Here is an 18,589-nt window from a genome sequence, read left to right on the forward strand (position 1 = left end):
ACCACGATGAGCCGTTGAATTCCGGTATCTGATTGGGAAACCCTCGCGTAGCCATGGCTTGTCAATAGCGTTGCGTAGCGCGGGTCGAATCCACTTTCTCGTCGCCACTGTCGTGTCCGGTCGCTGTGTTGAATGCAGCGAAAGACGCACACGGTACTTTTAGACTTCGTTTATTTAAAGCTGAAGAGGGTGCGACCAGCGTCGACCGAGGCAGGAGCCGAACTGGCCGCCCGAAGAAAGGAGGGAGCTGAGAAGCGTCCACGGGAGGGAGTGGCTTCCCAGAACAGGAGGAGGGTGCGGGGGCGCACCGTGGGGGGGCATCTGGTGACAGCGTGCGACGAGGGGCAAGTGTCGTTAGGAGGAGGATTGAGTGGTCGTTAGGAGGAGGATGCGAACTGTCGTTAGGAGGGGAATGCGAGTGGTCGTTAGGAGGGGGCGCACACACACAAAAGCAATAAGGGGACACAACACGAAACCATAAACCAAACCTAACTGTTTATAATTAACTAACCGATAACGTCATGATCCAACTAACGAATATTCGTAAATTGATGAGTAGAACGTCTTAGACACCAATATTGTCTAATTAGGTTAATATTTGTTAGGCTTAACATGGCGGCCATGTCGTCAGCACTCGGCAGCTCACAATTTCATACCTCATGGCGACCGGGCACCTACCGCCTTGAGGTAAGGAAAAATGGCCTTCCAAAGAGTCGAAAAACTTTTCCGGTCCAAATTTGCCAAAAATATCCCACCTCAAGGCGGTAGGCACCCACTCGCCGTAAGGTAAGGAAAAGTAGCCTAATCATGTGGCAATACATCGCGTGGACGATAGATGGCGCTACCGAACAGCTAACGCTCGTTACTTCAACGTCTTCCAGAAGGTGGCAGCATTTTTTTTTTCTGCGGAATTTCTTGCAGCCTAACACCAATTGGAGAATTGCAGATTCGCTGTGGTAGGTCGTCTGTCGAGGTCTCTGTGCCCACATCGAGCATCTCCACTGCATTGCTGGGCTTCGACTCAGTAATAGTCGGACGCTTGCTAAGCTCGAAAATACTCAATATACGACGTTTCACAGAGCTGCAGATCGTTAAAGCGCAGACCACAGATGCTGTAGGTTTGAGCAGTGGCGTAAATCGCGGGGAGAGAGGGGGGGGGGGGGGGAGGGGACCCTGCCTGAGATTCCTCCGGGGGAAAAGCCGGGGATTGAAGAGGCCTCTTCCCTTGCACAGAAGGGCTCAGCGGAATCAGATCTTCAAGGTACAGTGCTGTCATAATTACAATCTGCCAACAATCGAGAAGGACATCCATAACTGCGTGTGACTGTTTTTAATTTAAATTCAAGCCTCTGCTTTTCTTGCATCGAGTCAATCTGCTATTGAAAGAGAGATGTCGTTCGCTTTTGAACGTCGGCACCCCGCAAACCCTCGAAGCTTTCTTCGAGGTCCTTCTCTTGTTCGCACCCTGTGAACGTCTTTACAGCGCGCGAGACAGCAGCGGACAGGTTCGACTCTCGCCTTGTCCGCATGCATAAAATTGCTTTGTATCAGCTGGCCATCTTTATTTAAAAATAAGGGAATAACTGGAACACAGCGAACAATATCCACCGCCGTCACTTTCAGTTTCTTAAAACTCTCGCCAGCATGCTCACCGATAGTAAAACGATAAATTACTCTGTTGGCTTCTCTCATATCTATAGGATAGAGTAAGTTCTCGGGGAAAAGCTATATCAGAGTTCTGACGCCTTTATTCCGTGTAATGCCAACGCACTGTTCAAGCTACGCGGCGTCTTCTCAAAGATAATGCACGAATCATTATTCAACCTCGTTTTTCCAAACCTCATGCTTATTTTAGATGCTAAACCATTTTAACAAACAAATGTTCATGTTTTTTTTTCTAACTGCACTGCAAATGATGTTCATCCAAGTGCACTGCATCAGCGTGCATCGTGCTTTGTCGATTAGCCAGATAAACGGAAGTGAGCGTTTGTACAAGACAAAGTCTTACGCAGCCAGACTTGTTCTACATCTCGGGCAGACGTCAAGTGAATAGCATTAAATGCGATCACATTAAAAGCTTCATCGTGAAAAAAAAAGTATGTGGTCGGTTTTAATCTTTCTAATTGGCCGGAGGGAAGTGACGCCATCGGACCGGTCAAATTCTCTTTGGCTGAAGGAAAGTGACGACACCAAAGCGGAAGTGAGTCACTTCGAGTAAATGCGTCATCAGTTTTTAATGTTATCGCATTGTCAACACAAAGTAATCAGGTATCGTAATTAGGTGTCCCTGTCAATTTTTTACAATTTCTTTTCTTCCGGCTGTGAAAGTAGCGCACGAAAAACCACCAAGAGCGCGTCTCTGTGGTCGATAGCGGCAGCCGACAGGGACAGGAGGTGCGCAACGTGCGCAACTAATGAAACATCACATTAACAACCAATAAGCGAGCGCCATCTCGTCATAGATGTTCGAAACATGCGCTCGTTACGCGGGCACTTCGGATGTTTGTTCAAAGCTCGACTTCCTCTGCGAATTCATTGCTGGAAAATTACGTTACTTGAAGGAGCTTTTCCACTTTGTAACTTTAGCAACTTGTGCAATTAATAACTGAAATGAATTTCTTCATCATTTCGCTACAAACCAATAGCATGAATTAGTTATTTAACGGCCGAAAGATGTTTTTCTTTTCTTTTTTAGGGCAGATGTGCCCTTATCGACTGCATCCACGCATTTTTTTGCCCGCAAGCATGCAAGGATGGAGTTTCACCCTTTGATAGATCTAGTGCTCTGGAAAGTTTGCCACCTGCATTCACAAGGTTTATATGTCACCGCGAGGGCTTGTAATCAACGAATGGGAGGAGGAGGTAGAGGGAATATTAGGCATATTAGAGATGTAGATATGTCGAAGCAAGGAACACATCCCTCCGTTAAAGGCATAGATGCCGCAGATTTCGTCCAACGCAGCAGACGATATTGCAACTTTTTTTAACCTCTGCCTCACGCTACGAGGAATGGATTGTATGCACTGATGTCGTATTGCTTTTTAGAGCGCAGCTCTTTGGCGTCCGTTCCTGGGTTTCGCGTCGTCGTCGGCGTCGACCTCGTAACCAGCTCCGCCCCCAATGTCACGCTTTTCAATTGGTCGAAATGCTCGTGACGTCACAGTGCGCGAATTTCAAATGGGGCCAATTGTACTTTGGCTAGTAACCATGCAACCAATCAAAGGGATCGTATAGTGATGCTGCAACTAAGTTGGACTGAGTTTAGTTAATTGCTTAATTAATGAATTAGCCTAATTAATATAGAGGAGAATGAAGAGGTCAGAAGAAAAGAAAAGAAAAGAAAAGAAAAGAAAGACGCGCGCCGCAGCGACAACAGCGTCCGCGGAAGGAGACGCTGCTGAAAAAAAACAGATAAGTACGAAGCCGCGTTCTCTCCACCACCACGCACTTCCCCACTCAGTAAGACGTTGCTCGTTTCATATACGTTGTGTCGAACATCCTAGACAGTTCCAACAATTGACAGGTTAATGACAGAACACGATGGATAGAAATACAATAATATAAATATGAAATAGCCTAATTAACCTTTCTAGTTAGACCGCATAAATCAATAAAACCGAGAACGAAATTGGTCGAGTTGGGGAATCGAACCAGGGTCTCCGGAGTGCGATACGAGCACGCTAGCCACTCCGTAATGCCAGCTGAATGGTTTGGAATGAACAAAGGCGCGTCTAGCTAATACGGCGTCTTCGTTCACTCCCATCTTCCCCCTTTCCCTTACGGCGAGGTGCAGGTGTCCACCCAGATATGCGAGAGAGATACATTTCCTTTCCTCAAAAAATAAATTTACCGTCCAGCAAGGCGTACAGCCGAATTGGCGATGGCGTTCTGTGGACTCCCTGGCAGCGTTGCTGTCGCGTTCCACTCTTACAGGCGAAGATTAACATGTTAACCACACATCAGTAACACACGCAGACAGCCAATGGACGCGTCATTCGCTGGCAGCACTTGATTCATCATTCACAACCACATTCGTGACAGAATGCTGTACTAAGGCTTTCGCCTTGCACCACTTTAGTCGCCAAAGTGACTCCTAATTTTTGTTTGTGTCGGCATCGGCGGCGTTGTTTGGCACGTCACATGAAGTTGGCGAACTGTGCGCCGCGAAGTTGCCCAACGGCTTGCTGGTAGTAGCTGCCTACTTCGCCCCTACCGCACTCACGAAAGACGTCGTGCACTTCCTGCAACTCGCATTAACCGTCCATCGATCCACACCGATGTTAGTAGTGGGGGACTTTAATGTTGACATAAACACAAACAGCAATTTCCTAACACTTATGCGGGAGAACATCCCGTTCCTCTCGCTCGTAACGCGTCCCACGGCTGTGACAACCTCGCGAGGCACTTGTATAGATCTCGTCTTTGAGAATCAAGCATTGGCGTACCAAGTCGAACATATATCAGTCTATTTCTCCTACCACAAAGCTTCCTTCATGACTGTCAAGAACTGTTAGTGGAGTCTTTGTTAAAGGAATACATGTGAAAAATAAAAAAAAAATTCTGTGATAGCGCATACATGTGTTGCTCGATTTCTTTGCCTCAATCTATCGAAAAGGTGAAACAGCTTATTTGCTGCGCTCAAATTTCGCATTAGGAAGTAACGTAATCGTCGGTAATTTTTTTTGTCTTGTTATTGCTGAGCATCGATATCGGCAGGCGTCAAACCATGTTAGAACGTGAAAATTTTTCCTCGGAGTAGCCCTTAGTCTCTTTGGCTGGCTGGAGCCTTTAAACAACTTTTTGCTAGAAGCTGCTGCATGAACAAAGGCTTGATTCAGCTGCTCTCGATCATTACGAAATGCTCAGAAAAAATGGGCCCCTGGCATGACCTCGTGCAGAGCCGAAACGCCTCTTGCCATGACGCCCTTTGGTCAAGCTGCTCTCGCGCTTTTAAAATTATATCCGTCATCATCGTCAAGAAAATAAAGCGGCTATTCTAGGCAACGGCCAAGGTAAAACAATCGGCGTAAGCCGACGGCTGGACAGCGGCGGCTGATTCGCGCTGACAGGTCCTACGCTCTCGTTCCAACGCAGTTCTCATAGCAAGAACCTCATCCAAGACAGCTGTTCTAAAATTTTAAGGTTTGCCCTCTGCGCGTTGCTGCTGGCGTCGCTTCCGCTGCTGCGAGGTCTCCTTCGCCCACCGTTTCCCGGTCTGACCGCGCCACCGATCGGCTTCTCGCTGGCAGCGAGCACAACTGGGTATTGTCGATGGCGAGCCTAGCGGAGGCGATCAGCGTCCTCCGTCTCACCCATATCACAACGGCGTGGCAGCTTCTGGGCCATCATCGTAGCGCCGCCAGCAGAGGGAATCTTGTCTGAGCTTCCTCTCACTGAGCACTTGACTTCCAAGCTGCAGCCGCTCGGGGAGAGAAACAGACCCTATTAGACCGGCTCAGTTGGTCGATGGCCTTTGTGGATCCGGTAGAGCTGCGGGTGGCATTGCTGCAAGCGCGTGGAAATTTTATGGCGGAAGCCTTTAATGTCTCATCATTGTAAGCAGCAGTTGTCGACAGAAAATGTCACGCTTTTCAATTGGTGGAAACGGTCCTGACGTCACAGTGCGCGAATTTCAAACGGGGCCAATTGTACTTTTGCTAGTAACCATGCAACCAATTGAAGGGATCGTATAGTGATGCTCCAAGTAAGTGGGACTGAGCTTAGTTAATTGCTTAATTACCCAATTAGCCTAATTATCTTTACTAGTCAGGCCATATAAATAAATAAAATCGATTAAGAAATTGGTCGAGCTCAGGAATCGAACCCCGGTCTTCGGCGTGAGAGACGAGCATGCTATCCACTCCGCCATGCCAGCTCGATGGTTTGTAATGAACAAAGGCGCGTCTAGTGAATACGGTGTCTTCGCTCACTCTCATCCTCCCCCCTTCTCTTCCGGCGACGTTTAGGTGTCCACCGAGATATGAGAGACAGATACATTTCCTTTCCTCAAAAACCAATTTACTGACGAGCGAGGCGTAGAACCGAATGGCCGATGGCGTTCTATGGACTCCTTGGCAGCGTTGCAAGACGCTGTCGCGTTCCACTCTTAGGGGCATCAGTGACCACACTTTAGGTCAAAAAAGTGCCCCCCTGAATTTTGTGAGACATTTACTGCGTAATTTCATTACCTCAAATACAATTTTCATTTTCTTCATTACGGCTCCTCTTTATCTATCTTCTTTCAGTCCCGATTCCTCCCTTCTTCCACGGTGCGGTTCAGGTGTCCACCGAGATGACAGAGAATTACTGCGCCATTTTCTTTCCTCAAAAAGCGTTGCGTTCAAAAGGCAAGGCATCGCGCTGAACGGGTGGTGTTCCGTGGACTCCCTGGCAGCGCTACAACGCGCTGTCGCGTTCCACTCCTAAAGGCGAAGCTTAAGAGTCATTAATTAGCAGTTAATTAGTATTCAGGCATTAATCAGTAATTAACCATTAATTACTGATTTGTCATCACTTAGTAATTAGTACTCAATTATATGTGACGCCACCGGTGCCACAGAAACAGCGAAGGTGGTGCGGAAAACGCTTCCGCCTCTACCCACTTTAGACAGTCAAAGTGCCCCCTGAATTTTTCATAGCTTGCTCAGCAGCTTGAGATTCACATCTTTCTCTGCCTCTCTCAATAGCGTCCCTTCATTTTCTCCTCCTTGTCTTCCTTCTCCCTAGGCCGCCCTTCTTACTTTCTTGTTTCTTTTTCTTTCCTTCTATCCTTACCAGCACTTTTTTCTCTTCTTTCAATCTCTCTGTCGGCAACAGCGTCTCTCCATTTTCTCACTCTACTTCTCTTCTTTCCCCCATCACCGCCCTTCTATAAGTTATCTCATCTTGCTCTCCAGGCTACTTCGGTCTATGACCTTGGACGGGTTTCATCCACGTGACGGCTCGGGGTGGGCTTTGTATAATGGCTCACACCGTAAAAAATTAACTCGAGGTAGGACAACCAGGACGCCATAAACTTGTGGAGTCTACACTAAAAAGGACTCGGTGATCACCGTCTGGGAGTGGATGGTGGCATGGCCTAGTCTCTGCGACCGCGTCAAAATGTGGCGACGCAGCGCAGCTTGCGAAATCGGCCGGTGGTCTCTCTTTCATTTTTTTTTTTCGTATTATCTGACTTATAATAGTTGCGCTTTCAGTTCAAGTAGCGTCTTTGTCGTTAGAATACAGTAATCTATCGATAAATGCCAACTTCAGTTTGTCCTACGCGTCCCTTAAATATAACTTACAATGTACATGCACTGAAAATCAACGGCGACACGAGCTTGTATTATTGCTTGCTTGAGCCTTGGAGAAGAGCTTTTATCCGTCCATGTCCCTGGAGGCAGAACATTCGAAATAGCAGCAGCACTCAGAAACATGATTGAGAACACAGATTAAGCGGCCCGTAGGTCAGTGGCCCTATGTATATTTGATAATGCGTTTATTCTACAGAGATAATCGAGAGGCGGAAGAGGGGGGGTCTTTACATTTGTTGCTGTCCTGAATGCGATTCTAACGGGTGGTGTACGGCAGTACCATATGATCTTGTGCACAGTAAGGCAGACTGGCGTGGCACTAGAGCTCTTTATTGATGAACTGTGTCCAGCAAAAAAATTACAACTTCGGCGGCAACGAATACCAGAATGTTCATCGCTCTTGGCAGCACTGAATTTACGGAGGGCGAGGAATATTTGAGATAAGACGCCTACAACGCCCATGAAAATCACTAATACTCTAAAACAGTCTCGAGCGACTGCAATCATTACAGAAGTGTCTGGTCGCCCCTCGCCTGACAGAGAAAGAGGTAAGGCCGCGTGCCGGTGGATTTTAACCAGTAATAAAAAAAACAGACCTTGCAAAAGCACCGCGGCTCTATTAAAGAGTGGTGTGCGCTTAGAGCAGGTAAAATGTGAGACAGGAAATGTCTTCATGTAGACTGTCGCGCGCGCTCACTAAAGGATGCACTATGGGAACAAATGAATAGCGGATTTATTGACACATCTTGTTATCTACATCATCAGGTGTAGTCAGCATATTATACAATACCAAATTTGCACTAAAGAGTTTTTCTCTTGTCAAGATGGATTTTCCCGCTTCACCAGATGCATCACTGCGAATGACACAAAAACGAAAAGAAGAGAATAAGTGCTGCGTGAAAGGCAGGACTCGTGCAAAAAGTCTTTCTCTGCGCGAAACAAAGCTGAGCAAAAAAATGGTGCCTTCAGTCTGTAGCGCGCGAACCACAGATCACCGAGAGGTGCCCCTTGCAGCAAGTAAGCGAAATCTGAAGGAAGGCGCCCAATTCTGGGTGCGATGTTTTGAGCCACATGTGCCCGCGCTTGCGCGTGGTCATCATCCCGGAAGCAGCTACGGGATCCGGTAACGTGCTTAGTTCGTTCTGAAGAGCATCGTTCGCGCACTCTATTTAAATTAAAATATAGCTAAAAATTAAGTTCCTGTTCTGTCCCGAAACAGTAATCTACCAATATATTTGTTCGCCCCACACGTATGGCTCAATGAGAGCAGCCGTTGCTTTTCATGTTCTAGGAAATCTAGCTCGTAGAATGTCTGACAGGTTTCCGTTCTTGGTTTGTTTTCATCTTTATTACTATGCCTGAGCTGCTGCTGCAAACAACAAAAATTGTCCCTCTGCTACGAAAGAAATTACACGATATTGTTCGCCTATTAATCACTCTAAAGATAACTAACATCCAGAAGTCTCGGTAAAATTTGAATATTCTAGTTAGCTAGAGCAGTACCAAACACTGACAGAGTACGACTTCTGGGAAGTGTTCCATTTTCCTGAGTGCCTGCTTTCTGTTTTGCCGTGGAACTTAAGTGAATTTCTGGGCGGCACGCAGATACGAAGTAATATTATCGACGAGTCTACAACATTAGAAGTTTCGTAAAACAACGAAGATAACATATTTTCTCACAAAACATGCAGCGTCGCTCGTCGCACTTACTGAAAAGCAAGCATACCTTGGTTTGCCTTCCTAAAACACAAAGTCGTTACTGCCCAAGAAGGGACCTAATACTCAATCACTGATAAGTGCATATAGAGTTCATTGCTAACAGAAAGCCGAGCGCATGCTCACGCGCTTACAAAAATTTCAGCCAATTTGGGTGATTAGGCCAAATGCGGATATGTGCGCTAGCATGGTGTGTCTCGGTGCTGCGCTGCTCTGCTAAGTTAAGGTGGTAAGCCACCCGGTGGGCAGGTAAGCAGTGGCGCTTTGACACAAGGCAGGTGTTATGACAGGTGATGCCATCGGGTAGACTTGAGTTGCTTGGGCATGGGTTGCGACCAAGATTGTTCTTCCCGAGCAGCCTCTGATTAAATGAGCTGCAGCCTGACACGGTGGGCAGGTTACCCACCACCCCTTTGGCAGGTGAGCCGCCTGCCACAAAACCGGCTTCAGACAGACAGACAGACGGACAGACGGACAGAAGGACAGACGGACATACAGACAGACAGACGCACATACATACAGACAGACAGACGCACATACATACATACATACATACATACATACATACATACATACATACATACATACATACATACATACATACATACATACATACATACATACATACATACATACATACATACATATATACATACATACATACATACATACATACATACATACATACAGACAGACAGACAGATGGACGGACGGACGGGCGGACGGACAGAAAAAGACAAACAAGCAACGCCCAAATAATGGCCACTATAAGTGCTAGCGCACTTAAAACAGAAATACCTAAAAAACGCCACCATCCAAGGAACCTCCTGGCCGAGCGGCAGATTCTTACATATCTTGCCAGGATTAGATCCCTGAACCAGTAGAGCGGGTTGCGGTAAAAGGCTGGCGCTTCCTGTGCGTAGGCCAAGTAGCAGCCTTCGAAATGGGCCATTTCAGCCCGACGGGCGCTGACGCAGTCGGCCAGCGTGCCCGTCACGTACAGGTCTTCGGGAGGCGCGGGCGCATGCTCCGTAGCAGCGGCGTACAGCAGCGGCTCGACCACGTCTGCGGTCAGCACGTACGCGCAGCCGACCAGGTATCCACGGCTGCCACTGCAGTTCCGCACGTCGCTGTCGGCCGGAGGCTCCTGGCAGGGCTCAGCGGCCAGCGGTACGAACGAGCCGAACATCTCGTAGTCGTGCGAGTACCTCTGGAAGAGGGTGTACGACTCCCGCAGGAAGCGGAAGTCCAGGCGACCCCCGTCGTCTATCTTGACGAGGAACTGGGCCTCCGGGCAGAAGTCCGTCTTCCACTTGAGGATCATAAGGGTGGTCAGCGTGGCGTTCTCGGGGGTCGCGTCGTAGTCGCCCACGACCATGTCCCCGTAGCGCACGATCTCCGCACGAATAATGGCGCGCAATCTGCGCGACCGAGGCCGGCCCAGAAAGAAGAGCAGAATCGCGCTGGTGCGACCCCTGCTCAGATGATGCCACGAGCGGTCCCGCATAATCTGCCTGAGAGCGATGTTTTCGGGCAGCGAGTTGACAGCGATCAGGTACTGCAGCGCGCCGCACGTCCTCCTACCGTCCCAGAGGTAACGGTAGCCGAACAGCGGGGTTTTCAGCGATTTTTCGGGGTCGTTTCTCCTGATGGACGTCGGCGTCGGCAGGGAGCAGTTGCGGCAGAACACGGCTTCAGCGGGGAGACCGGGTCGGGCCGCGGAGCGCCGATCCGCTGAGTCGGGGAGTCGTTGTCTAGCAGTCATGTCGTCCGGTCCTTCTCCATTCGGGATGCTCGGGCGTACGACGTTGTAAGCGAAGCAGGCAAAGCACAAGGTCACGGCTGTCACCTGCAGCTGAGAGTGTTTTTAAAGGTCATTAAAGGCATTCGCATCCAATTTATTTTTCTTGGTAAAAATGGATTCCATGGCTCTATATATCTACGTTTATGTTTGTACGGCAGCAAAATACGCATTTATTGCTGAGAAAATTCCACTACAAAAATTTAAAGACGTAAACAAGCGAAAAAAAAATCCGTGATCACATTTTTTTTTAATGAATGGGGATGTAGCCGCACCAAAAAAACTATCGCAATGCGTATTAGTTTCGTTCCAAAATTGGCTGGTGATGGCGCACCTGTATTTCGTTTTTTTGTTCATTTCTAGCTTATACAAGATCCGTTTCAGTAAAGGCAGCGTCTTTGTCAATATAACGCGATAAGCTATCGATACTCAATGTGCATTTAATGGTAAACGGCAGTGGCTGAAAATGAAAATCAAACATTCATGCAGTGGACTAAAACAAATAGGAGGGAGATTCTGTATCTTAGTCAGAATTACGTGCAGGAGCACGATATCCTCTCCACGCCTGAATAATCTGCGGCTCTTTGCACACTCCGTCTTTTACCTAAACCCCTGTAGCTTGCCCGACAACTACTAGCTTTGAGACCTACGTGGCTGCATCTTGCTCATCGAGTCTGTTTCCTACACTGCGTGGGAAGGGGGCAGTGATGCGACCGCGAGCTACTGAAAGCGTCCCATTCCTTCTCAACCCCCTATGAAAAAAAAAGACAATTGGCTGCTGACTATAGCCTGTGTTACGGATTGTTTGTCTGCTATGAGTAGCAACAATTTGCTTTTTGACAAAAGTTTAAACTTTAAACAACAGCAACGTGGATTTCTGGCACACGGTTTCCTTTCTTTCCTCTTAGGTAACATATGCCATATGAAGACCGAAAACTTTCTCAAGGGTGATAAAGGTTCAATTCCCGCTAACTTTTCGTCCTGTAAGTATTTACCAGAAAGTTTACAACATGCTGTCTGAAGCAAGCGTTCCGCCAAGTGCGCTGTTGAGCACCTAATACTTTGGAAATTGTTGCTTCCACTCCGTTTCCGTTTTAAGGTAGCCAGTAGCGGTATTTAAGTTCGAGCGGAAAAGTCGGCCTTTGACATCGCATCTGGAAGACTATATTCCTTAATATACACAACAGCACACCTGGCTCACATCTACATTCGATACAATAGGCCAGCTTGCAGCTGTCCACACCTAAAGTTGACGCTTACAGGACACTGGTCTCTTCCTTCCTATCCCATATCAACTTCCACCAGGACTGCCAACTTGATCACCTGCCCGGTACCCTACAAGGGCGCTGAACTCTGTCATAAGCTGGCGTCCCATTCATCGTCTTCCCACTCCATGTCCCCCCCCCCCCCCCCCCCATTTTCTCTAACCTCCGTATCGCTCCCATTCCCTGTAACATGTTCCACGGCCTTCACGAAGGACGGCGGGCGACAAGCCCAGGCTCATCATCCCTTTCCTCCCTTCTCTACACATACCGTGGCGTATACCTATGCGTCCCACACAAAGGACCTCGGTCCCAAAAAAAGGACTTTTCTTCTCCTCAGTCCTACACCTGTGGCATTTACCTTAGTTGTTATAGCACTGTCATTCACGAAGTACTGCATATAGTCCACGCCATGTAGGCATTCCCACAACGGCCCCAAACCTCTGATTCCGCAGTCTACACTGACTCCTATAGCCTCCCCCGCTCTGTCGAGAACAGTGCCCTACATCGAAACCTAATAGCAGAAGGCATTGGAAAATCTCCTTTTACTTTTTCGTGCCATTGCCCTGCAGTGGGTGTAGTCAGGCTGATGATGGTGATGATGATGAACTGTCACTCTTAGGTGGATCCCTAGTCATTCAGGTATTGTCGGAAATGAACTGGCTGATCATTTAGTTCGCGACATTCGGAACCGGGCGCCAATCCTCTGGATCAGCGCAGGGCTGACCCAGATCACCATCCGCACCAATTACGCGCAGTTTGGGCTGTACTTCACCCCTCTGCCTGCGCCCCACCCTGACCTCACCGTAGCTTAATCACCCATCATTCGTAAAACCTCATCACCCTCATCACCTTTGTCCATTTCTGCTTGAACCGCCTCCGATGAGACCCCTCGTGCCCCTGTTGCCCTATGGGAACTTGGAACCTCTACTCCGGCCCCGTCGCTGTTCAATCCCGTCATTTTCCTTGCCTCTTCCCAATGTCCTGGCGTGCCAGGCTGGCGTCGCCTCAATGGACCGATCAGCTGACGATAATACGAGATACTGGCATCCTCAGCGCTTAATACTGCGCAAAAATGACGTTATTTTTTGCCGGAAGTTCAACGCTACCGTCCTTCACTTTGTGATTGTGTTCCTTTGCGCCGGTTCGTCAGAGTATGAAAACCAACTAGCTCAACAGTGAGTGTTGTTACTCATTAAACGGTCGTGTCCCCAAATCTAACCACGCATTTAATAAATTCGCTCGTCGACTTTCTCTGGTGAGCGAATCTCATGTGATAAAGGCAAACCGGTTTCATCACTTCCTTATCAAGCTTTCCACAAAAAAAATTAAAAAAAACGCGAGATTTTATCGACCGAAGCCCTCGGTGCAAAGACTCGGGCTCACTCTATTGAACAATTATCCAAAAGAAAAAATACGGCGCCAGGACAAAAACAAGAGGCAATGATGCAGAAGGTTGACAAAGTTCTTGTAAACTAATTTCCTGCAGTCTGGGTCAAATAGCTGCGTATTCTTTTCTTTTTTGTGACGTAACGAATTCGCCAACGAGCTGTTTTGGAATGAAAATATTTCGGTTTCTGCGGTATGACGAGAATATATGACTTCAATGAGGAGTGAATCATATCGAACAGCGGCAAATAAAAAAAGCTTAGAAACCAAAATATATTCTACAAAACAACCTCCGTCAGAAAGAACAGGTATTAAAAAAAAATTATTTACCTTTATCGCTTTCGGGATAATACCAGCTCGGCTCGTTATATTCAGCACGTTACTGTTGTGCTACTCAGCTAGCTATATTTGTTGGGTTAGAAAGCCGTTGTTCTTTAATACTTCTTGGTGATATCGAAATAGAAAAGGCTGAAAGAAATTAGCAATATATCTTAATGAACCAAGGTAAAAAATGTATCATATGCAAAGCCCTGCTTAACTGGTTATGTCTCGAACAATGTCTATAGGCACAATTGTAGAACATGTAAAAGATTTTGAAGGGCAGCTCCACATTTTGCATACCTATAAAAAAAATACAATTTTCGAGTTGCGGAGTCATAGCTACACTATCATGGTTAGCCCAAACGAAGATGCATCACCTCGACGTATTTTCTTCGACATGGATCTATTAAATTCTCGGCTTCTTGAACTCGTCCTAATTGAAGGGTACCTTAATCTTGTTGACTCTGTTGAACCACAACTTCCTGTCTCGGGGTGAGCCGCATAGAGCAGCGACAATCGTGCAACAGGAGCGGTACCTGTAAAAACAAACGTTCAGAGATTACGCGAATGCAAGCAAGATAGCACTCTATGCAGACAGTGTGCAGCTATGCTTGTAAGTTCGAAGGAGGGAGCAGAAGGGTAAGGGTTTCAATGAAAGGATGTGGGATGATTTACTGCGCTGCCACAAATTCGTTAACAAAAGGTGAGTGCAATTGTAGTATTGCACGAGCGGGCACCTCTACCAACGGTGGTGGCGGTGGTGGTGGTGGTGGTGGTGAAACTTTATTTTCAGCGGATATAGAGGAGCGACCCGAAGTCGTCCACCGCTTAAACGACGGCCGCTATCCCTTGGGCAGCGGCGGCGTCTTCAGCCAGTTGGAGGAGCTTGATCTGTGTCCCCGGGTCAGGCTGAGCATTAGAGCCTCCCAATGATCAGAGCTGATAATGAAGTGACTCGCGGGTATGGACTGCGGGCAGTTTCAGATCATATGATTTATATGATATTTATATCGGTCACACCAACTGGCAGACACATTCTGTCCACACTAGGTATAACATACGAACGACAAGGCGGACCAACAACTGACCTTCCTTCCCAAACACATACGCCAGCTTCTGGTCATCCCACCAATACCTCGGAACATGCACCCAGATTTCCACACTGAACGTCGTGCAGAGAGAGCCAAATCTTTGGGAAAACGTTTTCTTAATGATACTTCTGTGGTATATGTAGATGCAGCAGATTCCTCGGCTGACGAGACGGTAGCTGTAGTCACCACGGAACATGGTACACTCATAACTTGGGGCACTATATACGCACTCAGCACACACATGTTGGAGAAGAAACAGCCATTGTTCTAGCCATTGCGGCATCCTCAGCAGAAACCATTGTCAGTCACTCAAAATTGGTGATACGTAACTACACTTAGTGAAGAATCTCCACACAAGCAGCACGGATTCTGCGAAATTTTCAGCTAACACGGCGCATTCGCCTAATCTGGACGCCTGCTCATGCCTCCCTTGAGGGTAATGAGGCGGCTCATAACCTAGTTTGAGAACTGTCCCGCCGAGCTGGGTCGTGCAGCCCGCCCGTCATATATATACTCGGGCAAGGACAGGTTGTTTTCTTACAGAGAAATCCTGCAGCACTACAGGCTTGTAAGACTCATATTCCCCCCAGCAGTTAAAACGCTATCCAAACGACAGGCCACAGCCTGGCGCAAACTTCAAACTAACACCTGTCCAAATCCCCCAGTTGTGTAGCTCCTGTTCGGAAGGACTCTACTCAGACAAATGCAAAAATTGTGATAGCAAAGCCGATCTAAATCATACGATCTACCACCGGTTCAAAATTCACCACACTTCCCTCGTGCAATAGCAGCGCCTCCATCAGATTTGCATTACTAGCCAATTGCCGCAGTGGCTCAGTGGTTAGCATGCTAGGCTACTTAGCCGGAGTTGCCGGGTTCAAACCTGGCAGTGGAGGCCCCGTTTCGGTGGAGGCGAAACACAAAAGGCTCTTATGTGCTGTGCGATGTCAGTGCCCGTTATCCTCAGATGGTCGAAATTATTCCAGAGCCCTCCACTACGGCACCTCTTTCTCTCTTTCTTCTTTTTCACTCATTTATCCTTTCCCTTAAGGGGAGGTTCGGGCGTCCATCGAGATATGTGAGACAGTTACTGCGCCACTTGCTTTCGACAAAAACCACAACTACTAGCCACCCACAAAGTGCTTTTGCCTTCGGAACTTTTAAGCTAGAGATTGATTGATTGATTGATTGATTGATTGATTGATTGATTGATTGATTGATTGATTGATTGATTGATTGATTGATTGATTGATTGATTGATTGATTGATTGATTGATTGATTGATTGATTGATTGACGGCACCGAAAGACGCACAGAAACATGCAGACGAAGGCGCTGGACATCTGAAATTTCGGCAGCAATGACGTCACCACGAGTTTCCCCGCACCCTTCCGAAAAAGTTAGGAGAAGCCTGAACATAGTCGCGTTTTTAATCGGTGATAACGGCACCATTTTTGAATGCCAGCGCAAAACTACTTTGCATGCTTCACCTAGAAGCTTCACAGATTCGAATCATCAAATAACCTCGAATTCTCAAAATGTTCTGGCTTATTACATATTCTGGTCAACAACATTATTAAAGTTGCCTGCGCCTAGCGTGTCTCGGTATATTTTTAGCATTTGGCTGGCGTTAGCTGAGACACCTGGCATAAATTTGAGGTCATGGTATCCGTTAGGTGAGTGTAGGAGTTCCGTATATTGGTTATGCTGCATTGCAGTGCGTAAGGCCTTAGTTGTCCCTTGCTCCTTACGGAGTGTTGATTGCAGGTGTTATCTGACAATGTCCAGACATATTTGCTCCTGCAGGGCTATACTTTAACCTTTTAGTGAAAATTTGATATATGGTGTTTAAATGTTTAATTAAAGGTGCAGTGAAGAGGAATCTGAACTCGTATTTTTGCCGCGGGAACTCAATCTACACGTTCCGAGCATTCTTAAAAACTTCGAGTTATTGCCCTGCGTGGCCGATTTCCCTAATTAAATAGGATGAACGTCCGGCTCCCGCCTTTTTTTTTTTTTTAATTCTCCGCGTACGGTGGGCGGAGTCGACCAATGCGTAGAGTGCCTTTCAGCCAGCTCCGTGGATGCCTGCCGCTCTGCCATCGGCGGAGTAATACGTAGTAATCCATAGTAGCAAATAGTCCGCGCGTATTTTTATTTCTGCGAGCTTATTTTGCGGCTATATTATCTGCGAATGAAACTATTTATTCACGGAAACTTAAAAAAAATAAAGCGAAAGCAACACCTCCACGGAGCTGGCTGAAAGGTACTCCACGCGTTGGTCGACTCCGCCCACTGTACGCGGAGAATTAAAAAAAAAAGGCGAGAGGCGGACGTTAATCTGATTTAACTAGGGAAATCGGCCACACAGGGCAATAAGTCGAAGTTCCTAAGAATGCTCGGAACGTGTAGATCGAGTTCCCGCGGCAAAAAGACGAGTTCAGGTTCCTCTTCACTGCACCTTTAAGGTTAGGAAATGTTATCCCAAAGGTTAATCGTAACGTTTCAGGAACATTAGAAGCGCCTGGTTCAAGCTTAGATCTTCGAAAATGGAGGCCAGTGGAAGGCTTTTCGCAGAGAAGCCAGATGGTCAGCCGTAGAGACTTCTTAAAGCTGCCATAAATAACTTTTACAGGTTCAGTTACATTCACGAAGATTCAGACTGGCGGGCAGAGATATTCATACCCCCCGCCGCGGTGGCTCAGTGGTTACGGCGCTCGGCTGCTGACACGAAAGACGCGGGCTCGATCCCAGCCGCGGCGGCTGAATTTCTATGGAGGCGAAATTCTAGCGGCCCGTTTACTGTGCGATGTCAGTGCACGCTAAAGAACCCCAGGTGGTCGAAATTTCCGGAGCCCTTCACTGCGGCGTCCCTCATAGCCTGAGTCGCTTTGGGACGTTAAACCCCAATAAACCAACCAATACTCATATTGGCATCACGCATCTGTCAGCACGCACCTGGACATGCACCTTGTCAGGAAACTGCGACTAATAGGAGATGATTGATCAAAATACTCACAGTAAGACCCTGACGAACCGTACGAAGTACATAACGGGAAGGCCAGGGACGAGCCGACAGAATTCAGAAACAGGTACGTTGCAATTGTCCCGGCTCTAACACAGAAACGTTTCCGCTTTTCTTCTTCTTCTTTGCAGGTGACACATTTCGTTTCCATGCAAAACGGGTAATGACGCGTTTGTGGTGATTTGTTTTATTCTTATGCAAGGATTTGTTTTTATGTTCTTTTTCTTTAATGACTAAAGGATGCCGGACATCCGCCGCGCCTAGTGATGATAAAAACATTTTAATTCGATCACTAAAATTTGTAGTCTATCCGCCTATTCCGGGAGTCCATTGGATCTTGCAGCCGCTCTAGCCCTTTTGGGTGAGCTCCTGCTGAACTTCAAGGTCTGAGCTGAATAGCGTTTCTTCCCACTACTCAATTCTTTTATCCTATCTATTAGTGTATCGTCTCGGCAGACACGTACAATGTGGTGTATAGGCCCGCGTCTGTGCCATGTAATGTGGGCCTTGCGGTTCATATTTAGTCTTCTGGGTAGATTGCGTCGTTTTTTGTTGTTTTTTTTTTGTGCTTGAGGACATATGTTTGTATTATTCTCAGCGTTATTTCCTGTTCCTTGTTTAGTTCTTCATCGGGCCGAGCGTATCCCCTAATGACGTTGTAGGCTTTCTGAGTATATGGTCGGCAGGTT

At 47.3% G+C, this 18,589-nt stretch overlaps 1 protein-coding gene across 1 annotated transcript; it reads right to left on the reverse strand.

The window, feature by feature from the left end:
- Nucleotides 1-7,025: 7,025 nt before the first annotated feature.
- LOC149340601 (beta-1,3-galactosyltransferase 4-like) lies at nucleotides 7,026-17,926 on the reverse strand. Its single transcript, XM_089551151.1, has 4 exons — nucleotides 17,895-17,926; nucleotides 14,233-14,320; nucleotides 9,871-10,866; nucleotides 7,026-7,085 (listed from the first exon to the last, which is right to left on the reverse strand). The coding sequence occupies exons 1-4, from the start codon at nucleotides 17,924-17,926 to the stop codon at nucleotides 7,026-7,028; spliced, it is 1,176 nt and encodes a 391-aa protein (XP_089407277.1).
- Nucleotides 17,927-18,589: the final 663 nt, after the last annotated feature.

The sequence above is a fragment of the Amblyomma mixtum genome, chromosome 6 (genome assembly GCF_055824585.1).
Source record: "Amblyomma mixtum isolate Tamu chromosome 6, ASM5582458v1, whole genome shotgun sequence".
NCBI classification, from domain to species: domain Eukaryota; kingdom Metazoa; phylum Arthropoda; class Arachnida; order Ixodida; family Ixodidae; genus Amblyomma; species Amblyomma mixtum.